This window comes from Halichoerus grypus, chromosome 14 (assembly GCF_964656455.1).
Source record: "Halichoerus grypus chromosome 14, mHalGry1.hap1.1, whole genome shotgun sequence".
Taxonomy (NCBI): domain Eukaryota; kingdom Metazoa; phylum Chordata; class Mammalia; order Carnivora; family Phocidae; genus Halichoerus; species Halichoerus grypus.
The window spans coordinates 14,175,862-14,196,972 of record NC_135725.1 but is presented as its reverse complement, the minus strand read 5'-3'; the positions used below and the strand labels follow the sequence as shown (position 1 = coordinate 14,196,972).

Sequence of the window (21,111 nt, the reverse complement as noted above, 5' to 3'; positions counted from 1 at the left end):
CGAGTAAAGCTTTAATTGTAACTCTGTAGTTATGTAGCATTCTCATCACCAATCAGTTCTGGTTTCTATATTGATACCTTCTTTGATACTTGAAATATTTAGAAGTCTAATTTTCTAATGTTCAATACATATTTTTAAGTTATCACTTTGTTTCTGACTTTTGCCTTAAATGCATTGGTTAAAAAAAATGAGTTCTATATGATAATGATTCTCTGAAGTGTGTTTACTTTATGGCCTAAGAAGTAGTCCATTTTAAAAATGATCTGGGTGATTTGCAATGATGTGGATGGAGCTAGAGAGTACTATGCTAAGCGAAATAAGTCAGTCAGAGAAAGACAAATACCATATGGTTTCACTCATACATGGAATTTAAGAAACAAAACAGATGAACATATGGGGTGGAGGGAGAGAGAGGGAAACAAACCATAAGAAACTCTTAACAACAGAGAACAAACTAAGGGTTGATGGAGGGAGGTGAGTAGGAGATGGGCTAGTGATGATACGGTATTAGGAGGGCACTTGTTATGATGGGCACTGGGTATTGTATGTAAGTGATGAATCACTAAATTCTACTCCTGAAGCCAATACTGCACTGTATGTTAGCTAACTAGAATTTAAGTAAAAAATCTAAGAAAAAAATAAATAAAAGATTACATATACATTTAAAAAAATAAAAATGATCTGGGTGTTCTTGAAAAGAGATATATTCTCCAATTACTAAGTACAAAGTACTATACATTTGTTCTTTAGATCAAGATTGTTCATTTTGGGGGCACCTGGGTGGCTCAGTTGGTTAAGTGTCCAACTATGGATTTCAACTCAGGTCATGATCTCAGGGTTCTGAGATTGAGCCCCAAGTCAAGCTCTGCGCTGGGTGTGGAGTCTGCTTAAGATTCTCTCTCTGTGCCTCCCCTATCCTCTCTCTCTCCCCTTCTCTAAAAAAAAAAAAAACCAGATTATTCATCATATTCCTCCAATTCTATCTTTTTCTCTTTTTGATCTATCAAACACTGAGAGATATGTATTAAATAGTTTATTTGTCCATTGCTGCTTTAGTTTGATCAGTTTATCACTTATCTACTATCTATATGCTTTATGTATTTGGAAGCTATGTTATTACTAATATACAAATTTAGTACTATCTGTCTGAAAAATTGAATTCTGTATCATTATATAGTAATCCCTCTTATCTCTCGTACTATATTTTTTCTTTAAATTCTAGTTAGACACACATATAAATGCACCAGATTTCTTTTGATTATGTCTACCTTGGATATTTTTTTCCATTCTCTTTCTCCTGACTTTATTTTGTCCTTGTGTTAATAAGTGTATATCTTATAAACAATATACAAATATCTTTTTTAAAAGCTATCCTGATAACCTATAATCTTTTTTTTTTAAAGATTTTATTTATTTATTTGACAGAGAGAGAGACAGCGAGAGAGGGAACACAAGCAGGAGGAGTGGGAGAGGGAGAAGCAGGCTCCCCGCGGAGCTGGGAGCCCGGTGCGGGGCCCAATCCCAGGACCCCAGGATCATGACCCGAGCCCAAGGCAGACGCTTAACGACCGAGCCACCCAGGTGCCCCGATAACCTATAATCTTTAAGTGTAGAACTAAGTCCATTTAAATTTGTTACAATTACTAACCTATTTGGATTTATTTTTCCATCTTATTTCAAGCTTTCATTTTTTCCACCCTCCTCTCCCTCCCTCCACCTCTCTGTCTCTCTGCCTCTGTCTCTACCTCTGTCTCTGTCTCTCTCCCTCCACCTTTCTCCTTACACTTAAACTGACTGCAGATATTTTTTCTCATTCTGTCTTTTCCCTTAACTGGTTTGGAAGATATACACCTTATTTCTATTCTCTTAGTCACTAGACTATAAATGGACACTTAGCTTAACAAAATACAGTCTTACCTCACATAAATATAAAGCTTTTGAAATGCTTTAACTGCAATTACCTTGCTTCTTCATATGCAATCGTGACCCTATAATTTAGCTCTATTTTATTTATTTTTTTTTTAAGATTTTTTTTTATTTCTTTATTTGAGAGAGAGAGAATGAGAGAGAAAGCACATGAGAGGGGGGAGGGTCAGAGGGAGAAGCAGACTCCCCACCGAGCAGGGAGCCCGATGCAGGACTCGATCCAGGGACTCCAGGATCATGACCTGAGCCGAAGGCAGTCGCTTAACCAACTGAGCCACCCAGGCACCCAGCTCTATTTTAATTTTAACTCCGTAACTTAAGCATTATTTGTGTTTTATAACATCAATATTTGTTTATATATTCCTATAGGGTTTATCATAATCTTTACTCACTATTTTGTCTTGTATCTCAAACCATTTTGGGGACCATTTTCCTTCCTCTTGAAGTATATCTTCTAGAAATTCATTTGGGCAAATTTCTTTTTTGGGGTGGTAAACTCCATTTTTTCTTTTACTGCAAGTTCTTTAATCTTCATTCTTGAAATACAGAATTTCTGCATATACATTCTAGGGTGCTGGTTATTTTATCTCCACACATTGAAGACACTCCTCCGCATCTTCTGGGTTCTACTGTTCAGAAGTCAAGTGTCGGTGTCACTGCCATCCTTTGTTTATGAAATGTCGTTTCTCTTGGGCTACTTTTAACATCTCACTTCTGAAAAACCATGACTTTCATAAATTATCAACCATCAACTTTTGAAAGTTGCTCTTCCCACATTCTCTCTCTTATCTCTTTTTGTAACTTTATCTTTTACACACCTTCTATCACTTAATCTGCCACATTTTTCATATCTTTGTATTTCTATGCAGAATTCTGTTGCTTTATTTCGTTGTTGTTTTATTTCTTTGTTGTTTTCTGTTACTTCTATATTTTCCCAATCTATTTGCTCACTTTGGTTGTCTTTTATTTCTTTTGTCAGGTTTTATTTCTTCCTTTTATTTTGTTAAGCAATATAAAAAACTCTTTTGTATTCTGTATTTAATAATTCCAAATTTAAATATCTTGCAATTCTAGTTCTGCATATTGTTTCTGCTAAGCCTCGTTCAAAGTAGCTTGTTTCCTTATGTATTTTAAGTTTGCTTTAAGTTTGTGGAAATTTTTTGAGACCTGACAGGAAGGAAGAGTCCTCCAAGGAGGATTTGTGTTGCTTTTGTTCTGTGCCTGAGGACACCAGAGTCTACTTTAAACTATAATCCCTAGGCGTGCCTGGCTGGCTCAGTCCATGGAGCATGTGACTCTTGATCTCAGGGTTGTGAGTTCGAGCACCATGTTGGGTGTAGAGATTACTTAAAAATAAAATCTTTAAAAAAATAAATAAATAAACTACAATTCTTAATGTGTAGTTCTTAGGACCACAGAGATAATAAAAATTCAGCCAAATCTATGAAAGATATTCTTAAGAGGAGGCATTTTTCTTTTACCTTCTTCCAGTAATACCACAGCCAACATTGCAGTCTGCTTCTGTGGAGTGAGTTTTCTTTTTCTGGTTCACCCTTTATCCAAGAACATAGCTCTTCCTATGTCCTGGATTTGTATAAGGTGATTACTATGTAAGGTGGTAAACCTACATCCTACGTCCCCAGACTTTGCCTCCAATATCCCTTATGCTCCATAGCTTTAAGACACCCACAACCAATGGCTTTAATATATGCAAGGGATTCAGGGTTCACTTACTGTCTTAGTCTGCTCTGACTACCAGGACAAAATATCACAGATTAGGTTGCTTAAACAATCTATGTTCTCACAACTGTGGAGGTTGGAAGTCTAAGATCAATATTTTAGTAAATTTGGTTTCTGGTTAAAAAAAAAAAAAAACTAAACTAAAACAAAAAAGAACCCTCTTCCTGGATGGTAGATAGCCTCGTTCTCACTGTGGTTTCGTGTGGACCCTCCTTCAACAAATGTGCTGGGGCAGGTAGGGGGGAATGTGAGGTCTGGTATCTTCTTATAAAGACACTAATCCTATTTTAACCTCATTTAACCTCAAAGTTACTAACCTTATAACCTCACAGTTCCTCAGAGGTCCCATCTCCAAATACAGCCACGCTGGGGATTAGGGCTTGAACATATGAATTTGGGGGGGACACAAATATTCAGTCCATAACATTTACCTCCAGGTTCCCCTGTACCCCTTTATTCCTAACCTCAGAGGATTTTCATGAGTTTCTTAAAGGGCTCATCTGATTATTTCAAAAGGTTTGGTTTTTCTTAATTGTTGTTGAGTATTTTTAGATGTCACGTAGCAGACATGAGTTTCAGAATCTCTAGCTTTTCATATTGCCAGAAAAAGACATCTCTTCTCTATGTATAATCTTGCAGTAGGCAATTCCATCCAATCTTATATACATGCTTCAAATAACACATCAAATTTATATTTCCAGCCCTGAAGTCTCTCCTGAGATTGAGACTCATAGCCAGCTGCTTCTTGACATGTTACTTGGAAGTTTACAGAATATTTAAAACATAACATATCCCAATCAGAACTCACAGTCTTCCTCTCAAATTTGCTCTTTCCCTCATTTTCCTATCTCAGTAAATATCACGATAACCACTGAATCGCTCAAGCCAAAAATCCTAGATAGCAACCTCAATTCCTCATTTTTTCTTTCTTCCCACATGCAAGGCAAGAACAAGTCCTGTCTTCCCTATTTTAAACACAGGCCCTCAATCTGTCCACTTCTCTCCACCTCCTTTTTTACCACCTTTGTGCAAGCCAGCATCATGTCTCATCTGGCCACCTCTATCGCCTCCTAAGCAGGGATCCTGCTTCTATGTTCACGTTCCTACAGCAAGCCTCCACAGAGCAGCTAAAGGGATCCTCACCTCACATCTCAATAACTTAAAATTCTCCATTTGCTTCCCATTACACTTACAAGAAAAGTCTTACTATCACTTCACAAAGCTTTAAATGCTCCAATGATTGTCTACCTCTCTGAGTTGATCATGTACATCTTCCCTGAGCTCCCCACACCAGGCACCCTCTGGCTGTCTTTCTGTTTCTCAAGTATATTTAGTTCTTTCCCACCTCAATGATTTTATTCCTGCTGTTCCCTTTGCAGGAACACACTTCCCTATGATTTCTGTTTCACTGAAGTCTCAGCTCAAATGTCATCTCCTCAAAAAGACCATCTCTAACCACTGCTAAATATTTCCCATTTGTTCCTCTGAACACACCATCCACCCATCTCTACTCTACTCTGTTCCCTAGAAAGCTGACCTTCATGGGATAAATCAACCAGGATTCCTTGATCTCTCTTTCCATCGTTTTGTTTTTTTTTAAGATTTTATTTATTTATTTGAGAGAGAGAGAGTGAGAGTGCTAGAGTGTGAGTGCAAAGCTGGGGTGGGGGGGCAGAGGGAGAGGGAGAAGCAGGTTTCCCGCTGAGCAGGGAGCCCCTGGGCTTGATCCCAGGGTCTTGGGATCATGACCTGAGCTGAAGGCAGACACTTAACCGACTGAGCCACCCAGGCCCCCCTTCATTGGGTTTTGCCAATGGGAAGCAATGATGGAAAATAGGAGGGCAGGAGGAAAGATGGATCTGGGCATGTATTTCCCTAGCTCCCCCTATGCTAGGTTGCTGGTTGGTGGTGGCCATGTTCCTCCCCCAAGTTCCTAATAGTTGGCCACTTTTATAACTATAACCTCCCATGAAGTTCCAGTAATGGCTCCTTTCCCTTATCCCTCCAGGTTCAGGCGTAATAGTTGCTTCCTATTTGGGGGCCTGGAATGTTTCAGCCTCATTGTTAGTTTCCCTTCATTAAATTCGTTTTCCGTGAGCATGCCACCTGTTTCCTGGTGTATCAGTTTTCCAGGGCTGCCACAACCAAGTACCATGAACTGGGTGGCTTAAACAACAGAAACTTATGTCTCACAGGTCTGGAGGCTAGATACCCAAGATCAAGTTGTCAACAGTGTTGGCTCCTTCCGAGAGGGCTGGGAGGAAGAGTCTGTTCCATGCCTGTCCCCTAGGTAATGGTGGTCTGCTGAGAATCTCTGGCATTCCTTGGCCTGTACATGCATCATCCCAGTCTCCGCTTTCATCCTCACATGATGTTCTCCCTGTGTGTGTGTCTCTGTATACAACTTTCTCCTTTTTATAAAGACACTGGCCATATTGGATTAGGATTACTCTAATGACCTCATCTTAATGAATTATATCTGCAATGACCCTATTTCCTTTCTGAGGTATAAGGGTTAGGACTTTATAGGAATTTTGGAGGGGCACAATCCAACCCATAACACCTGCTGGAACTCTAATAGATATTTCCTATCCACCATCACATTTCTCTATTTATTTTCCTATCATTATTTGATGTTATTTTATTTATTTTTTATACACGCGTATATATACTTTCTGGTTTTCTTTTTCTCTCAGTAGAATATATACTTCATGGGGGCAAGCTGTTGTTTATCTTGTTTTTTGCTGTATAGTATCTGACACATAGTAGGAGACCAATAAGTACTTATTGAATAAAGGAATAAATGGCAATATCTAAAGTTTGGTTTAGAATCTTACACTGCTATAGAGTCTAGTTATTATTGCATATAAACTACGATATTCTCACGCTACTATAACATCTCCATCACCCTTAAAAGAAGTTCAGACTCTCTAGAAATCAGCCTCATGAAGAATGAGAACACTTGGTTATTTTTTGTCCCAGATCTCTGTTTATTCGTTGTATCACATTACGGAACTGTTGTAACCTCTCTGACCCTGAATCTCCCCAAATGAGAATAAAAATGTTTTCTATCCTAAATATCAGAAGGCTTTCTTAAAGTAATTATGGACCCAAACAAGCTTCGTAGAATGAGAAGTGAGAAAGAATTGCAAGCAATCATCATCTTTATGGTGAATACAGTTACTAGGGGGACATGATTCAGATCCCAACTTGCTCTTAAGGATATTAAGAAACATTGAAAGAAAAAATAGCCAGCTGGCCAAATAAATTCAGGCCAGATCAGGTTTAAACAACTCAGTAATTCTCAGAACTTTTAACAGTTCAAAGTATATTTAAGTTTTCTGTGAATATCATAAACATTTTTTCCAAATGTTACATAACCATGTAACATTATTCAAATCATCTTATAGGACTAAGGGTGGAGAAATGATGAATTAGGGGCTTCTGTCTAAGCTAAAGAAGTCAAAGGCACACAAAAAGTATAGTAGACTTTTAAACCAAAAGTAGAAAAAGAAAAGAATTTTCTAGCTCTAGATGCCAGCACATGGCTGGCAGGGTTTTCCAGCTCCGAAGCAATATAATTCAGCATTAGTCCTCAGCAAACAACAGGATGACAGAGTTTCCACAATTAAATCCCTCCTCTTACCATAAATATTAGAGCACTTTTGAACCCTGCTCTTATTCTCCTGGCATAAAGTTAAAATTATGCCTCTTCACATTTTTCCTCATCACAATATCTACCAGAAAATAGAGGGAAGTTTCAAAAATGTGACTCCCTAGTGGTACTCTGCAGTGTGTGCATCTGTGTGTCCACAGGACAGGCACCAGCCCATGTATGTCATACACACTCCTCTTACTGTGGGTAAGAAATCAAGGCTGGTAGAATACTAAATGTCACGTTCCTCCTCAGGTCAGTCCTCCTTCCCAGAGTTAACCACTATTCTATCTTCAATCACTATACATTCATGTTGCCTATTCTTGAACTTCATATATTCAACGCAATCATATAGTATGTACTGTGATTTACTGGAGTATCATTATTTTATATCCAGTCCCCTTTCTTTTTTTAAGATTTATTTATTTATTTGAGAGAGAGAGAGAGAGCGGTGGGGAGGGGTAGAAGGAGATGGAGAGAGAGTCTCAAACAGACTTCCCCTGAGTGTGGAACCTGATGCAGGGCTCGATCTTACAACTCTGAGATCATGACCTGAGCCAAAATCAAGAGTCATATTCTCAACCAACTGAGCCAACCAGGCGCCCTGGCCAGTCACCTTTCCTAGAATATCTCAGATAGAAATTTCCATCCCAAGCTCCAAGACATCCAGTGGCCACTCTCAGGGCCCACTCTCCATACTGATTTCTTTGCTTATACCAAAACCTATTTCCTATACATATCAATCTCAAAAACAAATTCTCATTAAAGGAAAGAAGATACAGATCATGTATATCAAGGAAAATATCCTCATGATTTATAACTAAGAGGTTATATCTGTATAAACATATGTTTGAGAATTGACTAATCAGATAATGTCACCTTGATTCAAGAAATTAATTGCCTAATAGTGGACCATCAGAGCCAAAGACAAATTTGCCATGAAGATATGTGAGCAAAAGGAAAATATCCAGAAGGAATGGAAGAAAAATTAGCATTAACTGAGAGCTTATTATAGTCTAGGCAAAGTGCTAGCTAAGCACTGGGGATTTGAAAATGAATATGCCACACTATTGCTCTAAATTGGTATTACTTTTTTTTAAAGATTTTATTTATTTATTTGACAGAGAGAGTGAGAGTGAGAGAGAGAGCACAAGCAGGGAGAGCAGCAGAGGGAAAGGGAGAAGCAGGTTCTTGCTGAGCAGGGAGCCCAATGTGGGGCTCAATCCCAGGACCCCAGGATCATGACCTGAGCCGAAGGTAGACGTTTAACTGATTTAACCATCCAGGTACCCCTGGTATTACTTTTTTTAAAAATTTGTCTTTGTCCCAGTAGCTCCACTTCTTTAAATTTATCCTAAAGATACATTCAAACGTGAACAAAAATATAATGAGAACTACCCAAATATGTGGGAATTATTAAATAAATTATACTAAGTCCATATGGTTGAGTAACACAGAATCTTTAAAAATATACTCAAGATATATTTAGTGAAAAAATAAATATTCAAAATATGAAGTTTTCTTTTTTAAAGCAGGCTACGAGTCCATAGCTATGGTGTGATATGAATTATGTGTGTGCATATATGCATGAGTACATGTGCTGATGGGATATATGTATTAATACACACACTCATTTACATTTCTCCACACTGTGACTACAAGTGCATATTTCAGAATAACCTTTGTCAGTAATAATCTATTTTTTCTTCTTTGCCAACTGGATATGCCAAGATATAATGTTATTTTAATTTAGATTTTTATCTTTTTTTTTTTTAATTTTATTTATTTATTTGACAGAGAGAGACACAGCGAGAGAGGGAACACAAGCAGGGGGAGTGGGAGAGGGAGAAGCAGGCTTCCCGTGGAGCAGGGAGCCCGACGCAGGGCTCGATCCCAGGACCCTGGGATCATGACCCGAGCCGAAGGCAGACGCTTAACGACTGAGCCACCCAGGCGCCCCTTAATTTAGATTTTTAGATAGTAGTAAGTATTTTGCAAATCTTTGATTCAGAATTAATGAGGATATGACAGGAAAAGTACTAATACTCTGCTGGTGGTAGGTAAATTGATAGTTACTTTCAGGGGCAATTTGAAAGTATCTATTAAAATGTTACCTGAAGATACTCTATGACAACCAATTCCACTTTTCAGGATTTGTCTTAGAGAAACAACTTGCATATATATATATCCAAGGACATATATACACACTGCAACATTGTTTGTCATAAAAAAACAAAAATAGCCTACGTCCTCATCAACCAGAGAAGGGGTAGACTATGGTTTATCACATACCAAAAATATTATACAGCAATGAAAAATTATGAAGTAATTTTAAAGACTGACAGAGACAGATTTTCAACATATTTTTAAGTAAAATACAAAGGGAAAAATAATACAGAGTATGATACTGTTTTTGTAAAAATAAAGCAAAAAGCAATGTTACACATATTCCCAAGTTACAAGTGTATTATGAAGATGCACAAAATAAAAAGGGTAGTCAAAAGAAGATGTGCTATCTATCTACACACACACACACACACACACACACACACACACACACAATGGAATATTACTCAGCCACAGAAAAGAATGAAATCTTGCCATTTGCAATGATATGGATGAAGTTAGAGAGTATTATGCTAAGCAAAATATATCTAAACTAACTCATATGTAGTATAGTAAACATAGAAATCTTTAGCCAAATTTCCAGTTAATGAGTTTAAGTGCTGGCTCATGTTAAGTTCCATACACATCAGAGTACACAAGTGAAAAAATCTTGTCTACTTGGACAATTTTTACTGTTTAAACCGTTTGGAATCTAGTGGATTAGGAACTTGCCTTGTTGGTTTCAGTTACAACAGACTTCATTACATCAGAAATTTTATTTGTTGTTAACCTTTAAAGAAATTCAGACCTAGGAAAATTCCCAAAAACCTTCAAGAAGGCAGGTAGGTCATAAATAACTAAATTTTAGCCAATCTGACTATTTCTTGCCCTTAATTTTAATAATTATTAACTATTGTTAACTTTCATATAATGCTCTGCCTTATAAATGTGATCATTTGCAACAAAAGCATTAGTTTATGAGAAAGCATACATAAATATTTCCCTTTAGGCTAATAGTTAAAAGGATTTTAACAGGATATTATTCTAGAAACATAATCTATCTCATTTCATTTTTTTTGTTTTGTTTTAAACAACTATACTTCAGGAAAGAAAGTAAGGGAGGGAATGGTATTTGGTAATAAAAAGACAGCTAAACTTAAAATACTCTAGAGCTAGGAGAACTTTTATGGTGAATTTTTAATAAAGACAGGTATTTTTTCCCCCTCTTTCACAAACTAAATTTATTTATACTTTCTTAATGAAGTAAAAGAAACTTAGCCAGTTATTTCCCTCTTTGGAATAGCTAACATAAATGTGTAACTTCATTACTTCCTCCCCAGGAAAGATTTAATGGTGAGATGTTTCTTTCCTTCCATTTTCTTTTTTTGGCTAGAAATAGAAGAATGAGAAGGACTGTCTTCAGTGGTGTTTTTATGTTACTCTGCCTCTTGAGTGGTAAGTCATTAAGAAAACATAAATTAGGGGCGCCTGGGTGGCTCAGTTGGTTAAGCAACAACTGCCTTCGGCTCAGGTCATGATCCCAGGGTCCTGGGATCGAGCCCCACATCGGGCTCCCTGCTCAGTGGGGAGCCTGCTTCTCCCTCTACCTCTGCCTGCCACTCCCCCTGCCTGTGCTCTCTCTCTCTGTCAAATAAACAAATAAAATCTTTAAGAAAGAAAACATAAATCAAAAAGAGGGAAAATTATCTAAAAGATTGCAGAATTACAGTATCAGTGGAAGAGGACCTTAAATAAGGTAATTAAGGTGTATATAGCAAGGCCTAAGGAAGCACTTTTAAACAAGTAGTGCAACCTAACACTTATTGAGCATATACTATATGCCAGGAACTGGTCTAAACATTACATTTGCTTTAATTCATTGAACCCTCATGACAACCCTATGAGTTAAATCCTGTTATTTCCCATTTTATAGATGAGAAAACTGAGCTTCTAGATAGCCACTTGTTGCTATTGTTATAACTAAGCTGGAGCTAACCAAATGAGTCTGGAAGCTCTTATAGATAGGCAAAGAGGGGCACTTGGGTGGCTCAGGTGGTTAAGCATCCATTCTTGATTTGGGCTCAAGTCATGATCTCAGGGCTGTGAGACTGAGCCCCATGTTGGGCCCCCTGCTCAGCAGCACAGAGTCTGCTTGTCCCTCTCCCTCTGCTCCTCCCAAACTCTCTCGCTCTCGCTCTCTCTCAAATAAAATCTTAAAAAAATAATGGCAAAGAAAACAAATTAATTAAACCAAAGCATAGACACAGGCCTTCTAGCACTTTTCCTGTTAAATGTGCTCTTCTCCATCATCTCCAGCATTCCTTCATTTATAAAAGAACCAATAAAGGAGATAGGATTCCTAAGGCCCTTCATACTAGGTAGATATGCATGAAGGTAATACCTCCAAACAGGCATGTTCAAGCACCATTATGGGAATTCTCCCTCTCAGTGAAGTGGTAAGATGATAATGAAGACAGTTACTCTATGCTGAACCCAGGATTTTCTTAGAGTCCCAACATTTAATGAACAAATGAGTCATCTGGGAATCTTGCTAAAATGCAGAACCTGATTCAACAAGTCGGTGTGGGGCCCAAGTTTGCGTGTCCAACAAGCTTCCAAGTGATGGAAGATGTGTTGGTCTGGACACCGCATTTCATTAGGAAGAATCTAGAATGCATCCCAGAGATAAATAAAATTCTAATATTGAGACTTGGAGACCACGAGCAGCAAAGACTGGGGTCACTAACTGAAATGCCTCAAGCATCTGGTCAGCTCGTATCACTGGGGGAAGCTAGCAAACAATGAAACAAGAGTGGGGACAGCCAGTGCCCAGCTACACAGTTTGCTGTCATAGAGAAAGGAGAGCCCAGCAATCACCAAACCTTCTGATTCTTCAAGAGAAACCAGAAATCAGGTTTGTAGGAAAACTCTCCCCATTTTTTAATATTCACAACTGATTTTTGAAAGCTCTGTGCATGTTAAACAAACCAGTCTGGCCCCTGGACCGCCAGTTTGTGGCCTTTGGCTCCCACACCACCTCATCACTAAGTACAGCGCACAACAGGGAGGGCACTGGGACACTCACACTGCAAAGCTTAGGTCTCGGCTGCATTGTACATCTTTCTACCAGCCTCTTGGAAAAACTGTGGAGAGGAGCATATGAATAGGTAGAAAATCACACAAGAACATCTTCAGTGTCTTGAGTATCATGAAAAAATGAGTCAGGAAGGGGACTGCATTAATTTTGCCAGATACACAGGGAAGATGTGAGGGTAAAAGAAGAAAATTCAGCATAAAGAGAAACCTTGAAGTAAGGAGTGGTTATTTAAAAAGCTCACCATTTGGGGCGCCTGGGTGGCTTAGTCGGTTGAGCATCTGACTCTCGGTTTCAGCTCAGGTCATGATCCCAGGGTCCTGGGATTGAGCCCAGTGCCATGATCCACGGTCACTATGGAGTCTGCTTCATATTCTCTCTCTCTCCATCTCCTTCTGCCCCTCACACTCATGCTGTCTCTCTCTCTCTCTAAAATAAATAAATAAAATCTTTTAAAAAATAAAATCAAATAAAAACTAAAAGCTCACCATCATCATGATTTTATAATATATATTTAAATAACTAGATATGATCTACAATATACCTTTAAATAATTATATATAAAAAAATCTTTTGTTTCCTGTTAATAAATAAAGTCATAGAATAGTATCGTTCAGAATTAATCATGTAAAGAAACTATTCATTTTACTTAACACCCGAAGCTTTAAATTTAGTTGTCAAATTGGAATATATCATGTCATATTAATGTTAATAAAACCAACAATCAGTTTTCAGATAAAAAAGACACTGGAAGAAAGGAAATGGGATCTGAGAAATATTTATAAATACTTAGGCAAATGAACAGATATAGACAACAAAAAAGCCTAAAAATTAAGGTATCATCTTCAGCCATAAAGAATGCCAGAGCCAAGGTTTTAGGAAGAAGGTTGTGGATACTAGGTGTGGGATCAGGAGGAGGAAGGGCCCTCTGAGACGGAGGGAAAGAAGCTAGAGCAGATCTCCCCCAGGAAAACAGTCCATGGGCCTCAGGCAAGGCAGAGAAAGAGCTAGCCTCCTCTGAGCTCTCCACTTGGAGGGACCACTGGTGCCAAAGGTCCAAGCCATGCAGTGGGTCTCTAAGGGCAAGTGGTGAGATTGAGAAGCTGTAAGTGCAGGAGGAAAACTATCTTGGGCACGTCTTAAAGAACTAAACAGCCCCAGTATTCTGGGCAGGCAATGGACCCAGAATCTAGTAAGAATCAAAATACCCAGAAAGAAAAGGGCAAGATCAGGAGGTTTGGGATACAAAAAAGGTAGGCAGCTCTAGGACACGGTGTGCTTGCTTAGAACAAGGGCCTTAGATTGCAATAGACCTTTTTAAACTCCTGTCTCTGCGACTAGCACAAGCTACTTAAAATCTTGAGGCTTAGTTTTCTTTTATGTGAAATGTGAGCAATGATAATACCTGCCTGGAGGTTTCCTGTGAGAAATGATTGAGCTAATGCATGTCAATTGCCGAGCAGAGTCCTTGGCATAAGCTTAGTTCTTAAAAACAAATATTTGTTGATGGATTGTTGATTATGGATTGAAAGTCTGGCATGCTCAGAGAGAGAACCAACGGGAAATTTCCAAAGTATCTTGAGAGGAGGTTGGACTTGTAGAGAACAGTCAACAGAGGTTAATTAGCCTCATCAGCCAGACTATTTTCTCTTAAAAGTGGTATTTTCTAACCCTGAATATGGCAGATGGAGATGGAAAATACAATGTGCAAAATGTCTAGTAAACTCTTCTTTTGGGTTGTCAATGAATAGGAGCGACACAGCAATGGTCTTCCTATGTTAAAAGATGGGAACTATGAACAATGAGACAGATTTGGTCTAAGTTTCAGAAGAATCTTTGAACAATCTGAGGTGTTTTTAATGGGGACGAGTCACTAGCCAAGGCTCCCTGCAGAAGTTGGTATAAAGGAGATTTCTGAATTCAGGGGAACTAGTGGTTCTCAAACACTGGTCCAGATCACATGCCCTCAGCTGTTTCTGCATATCTGAAATACACATTTCCGAGCCCCACCTCCAACAGATTCTAACTCAGGTCTGTAGAGCCTCTGGGAATCTGTGTTTATTTTATTTTAACTGTTTATATAAATGGGATGCACGGTCAAATTTGGAAACCAATCTTCTAGATAATGGCTTCCAATCTTACCTATGTTGACTAAGTTCAAGAATCTCGGGCTATTTCTATGTAACCAAAATGAATAACATTTTAAGCATTAAATTTAAGTGCTGAAGATAACCAATATGTAAACATTAATCAGGCAATAAATAGTCACAGAGAACTACTATATATATTTTTTTTTTTTTTTTTTAAGATTTTATTTATTTATTTGACAGAGAGAGACATAGCGAGAGATGGAACACAAGCAGGGGGAGTGGGAGAGGGAGAAGCAGGCTTCCCGCTGAGCAGGGAGCCCGATGCGGGGCTCGATCCCAGGACCCTGGGATCATGACCTGAGCCGAAGGCAGACGCTTAATGACTGAGCCACCCAGGCACCCCGAGAACCTACTATATATAATGTACTGTCTTAGACATTGAAGTGATGGCCTAATAGTGAATGGAGGAAATTAAATTTTCTGCCTAAATAACTGGTTTGATTTAATGAGGCACTGAGGAACTCAGTAAGTTTTTACCAGCTAAATTGTTTAGACCACCTGGCTTCATATCTAATTAGTATCTGTTCTGGGGGCTTCCAGTTCATGAATGTAGCTTATGCTTTGACATTGCCCCCATTTTCAAAATAAAAATAATTTTAATTTATATGAGTTTTTAGAATTAATTTTTTAAATATTGCTTACCTTTTTAAGTTGAAAATCACTATTATCACTATTTTTTCTCTCTCTCTCTCTTTCTCGCTTGCTGGTCTCACTTCTATTTTCCCTTTTTTTTTTCTCCTATACTTTGGAGATGTTAGAGGTATGATTTGTAGATTATGCAACCTCTCAATGCCCTTCCATGGATGTCTTTTGGATTTGGGAACCTGCAGAACAAAACCTGGTCAGTATTGCATGAAACAGACTCACCTAAGAGGTAAGTCTTGACACTTACAAAAAAAATTATTGAAAATCAGTATAGGAAAAATCCTTACATAAAAGCAAACATTCACTGAACATTTACTACATGCCAAATGTCGTACTAAGGGCTTTACCTGGGTTACATTATGCCAACAAAATAATGATATGAGCTGGATCTTGTCACTATCACCATTTTATTTCTTTTTAAGATTTTATTTATTTATTTATTTATTTATTTATTTATTTATTTGAGAGAAAGAGAGAGCATGAGTGGGGAGGAGCAGAGGGAGAGGGACAAGCAGACTCCACGCTACCGAGCACAGAGCCCAACGTGGGGCACGATCTCACAACCCTGAGATCATGACCTGAGCCAAAACCAGGAGTCAGATGCCCAACTGACTGAGCCACCCAGGCGCCCCAAGGATCTTGTCACTATCCCCATTTTAAAAATGAGAAACCTGAGGCATAGGGAGATTAAGAAATGTGCATGATGTTACACAGCGGGTAAGTGTTTGAGCCAATATTCAAATGCACGAACTTTGGTTCCAGAGTGTAGGCTCCTAGTGAATGTATATACTGGCTCATGGACACCACGCCCAGGAAGCCAGCCTCGTCTGCATGGGTTAAAGAGTAAATGCAAATATCCAAATGATGAAAACCTTAAAAGAAAATGCTGAAGAAGATACCTGAAGTTTGAAAGAGAGGAGGCCTCTTGAACATCCAGAAGACAGAGGTTGTAAAGGATATGACACATAAATTTGAATACTTCAATATTTTAAAATTTATAAAATGAATGACAACCCCGGGGCGCCTGGGTGGCTCAGATGGTTGAGCGTCTGCCTTCGGCTCAGGTCATGATCCCAGGGTCCTGGGATCGAGTCCCGCATCGGGCTCTCTGCTCCTTGGGAGCCTGCTTCTCCCTCTGCCTCTCTCTCTCTCTGTCTCTCATGAATAAATAAATAAAAAATCTTAAAAAAAAAAAAAATAAAATAAAATAAAATAAAATGAATGACAACCCCAAAATTTAAAAGATAAAGAATAAACTGGATGAAAATAGTTGAAATATAAATAACAGAAGAAAATATATAATACCTATCCAGAGTAAAGACCTTCCAAAACAATTTTTAAAAAGACCCAACAATCGGGGGGGCGGGTACAAAAAGGTTTGTTAAAGGAAATGTAGGGACAGTTTTCAGAAGAAGAAATATAAACATGACCTAAAAATATAAAAATATAAAAAGCTGCTCAACCCATCAGTAAATATCAAAGAAATGCAAAATTACAGAAATAATATATTTTTTTGACCCATCAGATGATAAAAATTATAAAAGCTTTATGATGTCATGGGTTAGTGACAGTATGGGGAAATGAGAACTCTCATACATTTCCAGTGACAATTTAGATTAGTTTAGCATTTCTTTTAAAGATTTATTTATTTATTTGTGAGAGAGCACACACATACCAGCAAGGAAAGGGACAGAAAGAGAGGGAGAAAGAGAATCCTCAAGCAGAATCTCTGCTGAGCACAGAGCCTAAAGCGGGGCTCCATCTTATGACCCTGAGATCATGACCTGAGTTGAAACCAAGAGTCAGACGCTCAACTGCTTAAACCACCCGCGTGCCCCTAGTTCAGCATTTTTTTGGACAGTTTGGGAATTTCCATTAAACTTTTAAATGAACGCAGCCTTCTACAAAGCAATTCGATTTCTCAGTGTCTACTGCAGAGAAATACTTTACACGTGACACAAAAAAGCATGTTCTCAAAGTTATCCCTGGAGTATTATATTTAATAATAAAGTAATGGAAATGACCTAAATGATTGTCTACAGGAGAGTGTTACTTAAACTATGATGTATATTCAGGCCATGGAATGCTATGCAACTAGATCCCTTTGTTAACATGGGTAAAAAATCTCTAAAATATTGTTGAGGAGAAGAAAAGTCAGTTGCCAAACAGTACCAATGGGCATACCAATTATGAATAAAAACCTCCATGAAGCAAAACTCTAAATTCCTCTATGGAATTGGAAGGAGAGAACAAAAGTTAGAGCAGATCAAAGTTAGTTGGGAGAGAAGAAGAGAACTTGAGGGTCCTATGGGATGGGTTTTGATATTAAGAGGGTTATTTGAGCTTTTTCAGCCTGTCTAGCCTGAGTCCTCTCTCTACGCCCCACGTTCCCTCGGGCTCACACCTCTGCCAGTCAGAGCCCCTTCCTTGTGGAAAGGGAAAGGGGTCAAGGCCCCCTGGAGCCATGAGATGCTGGCTCAGAGTGATTGCTCTTCTCTTCCTAAACACGGACAGATTGTTATCAAGGGACTAAGTCCCAAGGGACTCTGCGCAGGAGGAAGAGTCTGGGAGCTGATGTGTCAGAATACTGACCATAGTTCTTGGTGCATCAAGGACCTGGTTTGACTGCAGGGCTGTGGGCAGAGCTATTTCCTAACTTGGAAATTTTGTGGTGAAACAAATAGAAATGGAACTTAACACTTTTGATGTCTTTATGAATAGGGTTTCTCATCTTTGATGCTACTGACACTTTAGCAGCTAATGTTTTGTTATGCAGGGCTGCTTTATGTATTGTGGGGTGTTTAGCACATCGCTGGCCTCTACTCACTGCATACCTGTAGTATCTTCCAAGTTGTAACAACAAAAATGTTTCTGGCTGTTATCTAACATCCTGGGGGTGGGACGCAAAACTGCCCCCCAGTTGAGGGACTACTGTGCTCCCAAGTTTCCAACCATCATATGTTTTGCTGCCTTTGGGGAACTGTTCCTCTGTGTTCTCCCTCCAGACCAGTGAAGCTGGGGATGCTAGGATTAGAGGACGGTACTGTCACTTATTTTGCACGTGTGTGTATTTTTCATATTTTCTGCAGTGAGCATGCATTCCTTCTGTAATCAGGGGGAAAATTAACTGAGGTCAAGGACCCTCGTCCATTTCTGAGAAGCACTTACACATCTAAATGATCCCTTCTGTAGCTTCAGCCCTCTGAGTAACTCATGACCTGGGTTAAGCTGGGGAATGAGAATGAGAACTTCCCAACAGCTAACGCTTCAGAGAGTCTCACTCAGTCAGTAGCAACTGCCTGGCTTTTATCATCTAAGTTTGAAAGCTATTTTGTTTTGAAATTTCCAAGCTTTTACTGCAGGGTACCCATCTAGAATACACTTAGGTGGGAGTTCTTAAGGGCAAAATGTATCCTGATAAACCTAGGATTTTTTGCTTTGCCTTTTTTTTTAACCTGTTAGTTACTTGAAGGATCTGAAGCCAGGTAGGCTGGACCTCGCACCCTACTTCTTCTTCTTCTTTCTTCTTTCTTCTTTCTCCTTCTCCTTCTGCTTCTGCTTCTCCTTCTCCTTCTGCTTCTTTCTCCTTCTCCTTCTCCTTCTTTCTTCTTCCTTCTTCTTCCTTCTTCTTCTTCTTCTTCTTCTTCCTCCTTCTTCTTCTTCTTCTTCTTTCTTCTTCTTCTTCTTCTTTTTTTTTTTTTTTGACTAAGATCTATGCCTGGTGTGGGGCTTGAACTCACGACCCCGAGAGAGAGTCACATGCTCTATTGACTGAGCCAGCCAGGCACCCCAACCCCTGCCTCTTTTGTTTCCTTCAGGTGGAATTCAGTGGTATTCCATTTTGGGCTGCACAGAGACCCATGATGACTGCTTCAAGAAAAAGACAACGTCTTCTGGAACGCGTGTTACTTACTGCTGCCATCGCACCCTGTGCAATTTCTGAGCCAGTGGCCCATTTCCAAGTTGCCTGACGGGCCAGCCAATCTCCAAGTCTGACCTGGTCATCACAAGACAACAGGCTACCACTAAGGGGCCCTCTGTGAACACCTCAGATCTTTGCAGGTCATGCGAGTTGTGGTCTGAAACCAACTCTGGTTTTCAAGGGGCCTCACTTCTTCCCTACCACCCCAAACTCCTCCCAGAAACATCCTTTTCAACACCATGTCTCTCCTCTCCTCTTTCTGCTTAATTCCCCTTCTGGTGATTTCAAAGCTACCAAGAAGTAAAAATGTAATTCCCTGAGTCAAATTATGCATTGTCTCTAGTTTACTAGTTTTCTTAAAGATTTCCACATTCCAAAATACGGTTACAAATGAATTGTATCATAAGATGCTAGGAGACATCAAAGTGTTCATTTGGTTTCCAAAGCAAACTGCCTTGCTCTTTGGGGGACAATTTATAGCATAGGAGAAAGTGATTTAACAAATACCATAGGAAAACTAAGCCACAAATAAGCAAACCAGGCCTGTGAGAACTATGGGGGCGCCTGGGTGGCTCAGTCATTAAGCGTCTGCCTTCAGCTCAGGTCATGATCCTGGGGTCCTGGGATCGAGCCCCGCATCGGGCTCCTGCTCGGCGGGAAGCCTGCTTCTCCCTCTCCCACTCCCCCTGCTTGTGTTCCCTCTCTCGCTGTGTCTCTCTCTGTCAAATAAATAAATAAATAAAATCTTTTAAAAAAAAGAACTACGAACCCAAAAGGCAAAGAGTTCAGAAAAGTGCGAGGGTTGGCACTTCTGTCTCCCATCTGCATTAGGATTTGTCCAAATTCTGGATTTCCATACCTTAATCACACCTAAGTGCTTTGGCTCACCTAACTTTGGCAGATGAAACAATTCACTTTAAGCAGGTGAACAAGTTTGCATCCACAAGGAATTTTAGAGGGTTCTGAGTATACTTTGACCTGCATGTTCAATTATTCTCATTCAGTGTCCTCCTTATGCAACTGCCAGATTATTGTGTTTCAAATTTTAAAGTTGTTTTTCTCTGTGTTTTCAGGAGTTTGAGAAATCCAAACGGTAAATAATAAATCTCAACAAAATCTTCCTTTATTGTCTTTTTCTCAGCACCTAAAACAACATCTCATATACAGTGGGCCCTCAATAAATGGTTTTTTTTCTATAAACTTTGAAGAAAAACAAGCACTTAAAAAAAAAAAAAAGCCCGAGGAAACAAAACATTTCCCTCCACACTCATTTCAGCTATATTTCTTTTTTTTTTTTTAAGATTTTATTTATTTATTTGAGAGAGAGAGAGAATGAGAGAGAGAGCACATGAGAGGTGGGAGGGTCAGAGGAAGAAGCAGACTCCCGGCTGAGCAGGGAGCCCGATGCGGGACTCGATCCTGAGACTCCAGGATCATGACCTGAGCCGAAGGCAGTTGCTTAACCAACTAAGCCACCCAGGCGCCCTCAGCTATATTTCTTAGACCATATTTATGAACTTACTAAGGAGAAAGTTTCTTCACCCTAAGATTTAAATCCATTTGCCACTGTTCTGTCACTTTATGCATTAGCCACATTGCTAAACAGATCAATGAATTTCATGGAGATACTTTCAATTCTCCTGTTTTTAAACATACATTATTTACCCAATATCACGAGGAAACATGACAAGATCAGACAATCAGTGACTAAGTCTATAGGCTTCCCAAACTTAATTTGAAATCCCAGTGATATAATGACTAGAGAATAAGGAAGTGGGTGCTGCTGTTGACCTTGGCAAGTCAACTTGGTGTCTCCACACCTCATTCTCCTCACATATTAAATGAAGAGGATTGGGCACATAATCTCTCAGAT

The 21,111-nt window shown here is 39.1% G+C and overlaps 1 protein-coding gene across 1 annotated transcript; it reads left to right on the top strand.

The window, feature by feature from the left end:
- The first annotated feature begins 10,830 nt into the window (after positions 1 to 10,830).
- On the top strand, positions 10,831 to 19,423 carry C14H9orf57 (chromosome 14 C9orf57 homolog). Its single transcript, XM_078062191.1, has 4 exons — positions 10,831 to 10,882; positions 11,990 to 12,060; positions 15,311 to 15,545; positions 19,135 to 19,423. Exons 1-4 carry the CDS (start codon positions 10,831 to 10,833, stop codon positions 19,257 to 19,259), a joined length of 483 nt encoding a protein of 160 aa, XP_077918317.1. The 3' UTR covers positions 19,260 to 19,423.
- Positions 19,424 to 21,111: the final 1,688 nt, after the last annotated feature.

Coding starts and splice junctions, on each gene's coding strand:
- C14H9orf57 (XM_078062191.1), top strand. CDS start 10,831: ATGAGAAGGACTGTCTTCAGTGGTGTTTTTATGTTACTCTGCCTCTTG. Junction 10,883..11,989: donor GTTACTCTGCCTCTTGAGTG/GTAAGTCATTAA, acceptor GCTAAAATGCAG/AACCTGATTCAACAAGTCGG. Junction 15,546..19,134: donor GAAACAGACTCACCTAAGAG/GTAAGTCTTGAC, acceptor TGTTTCCTTCAG/GTGGAATTCAGTGGTATTCC.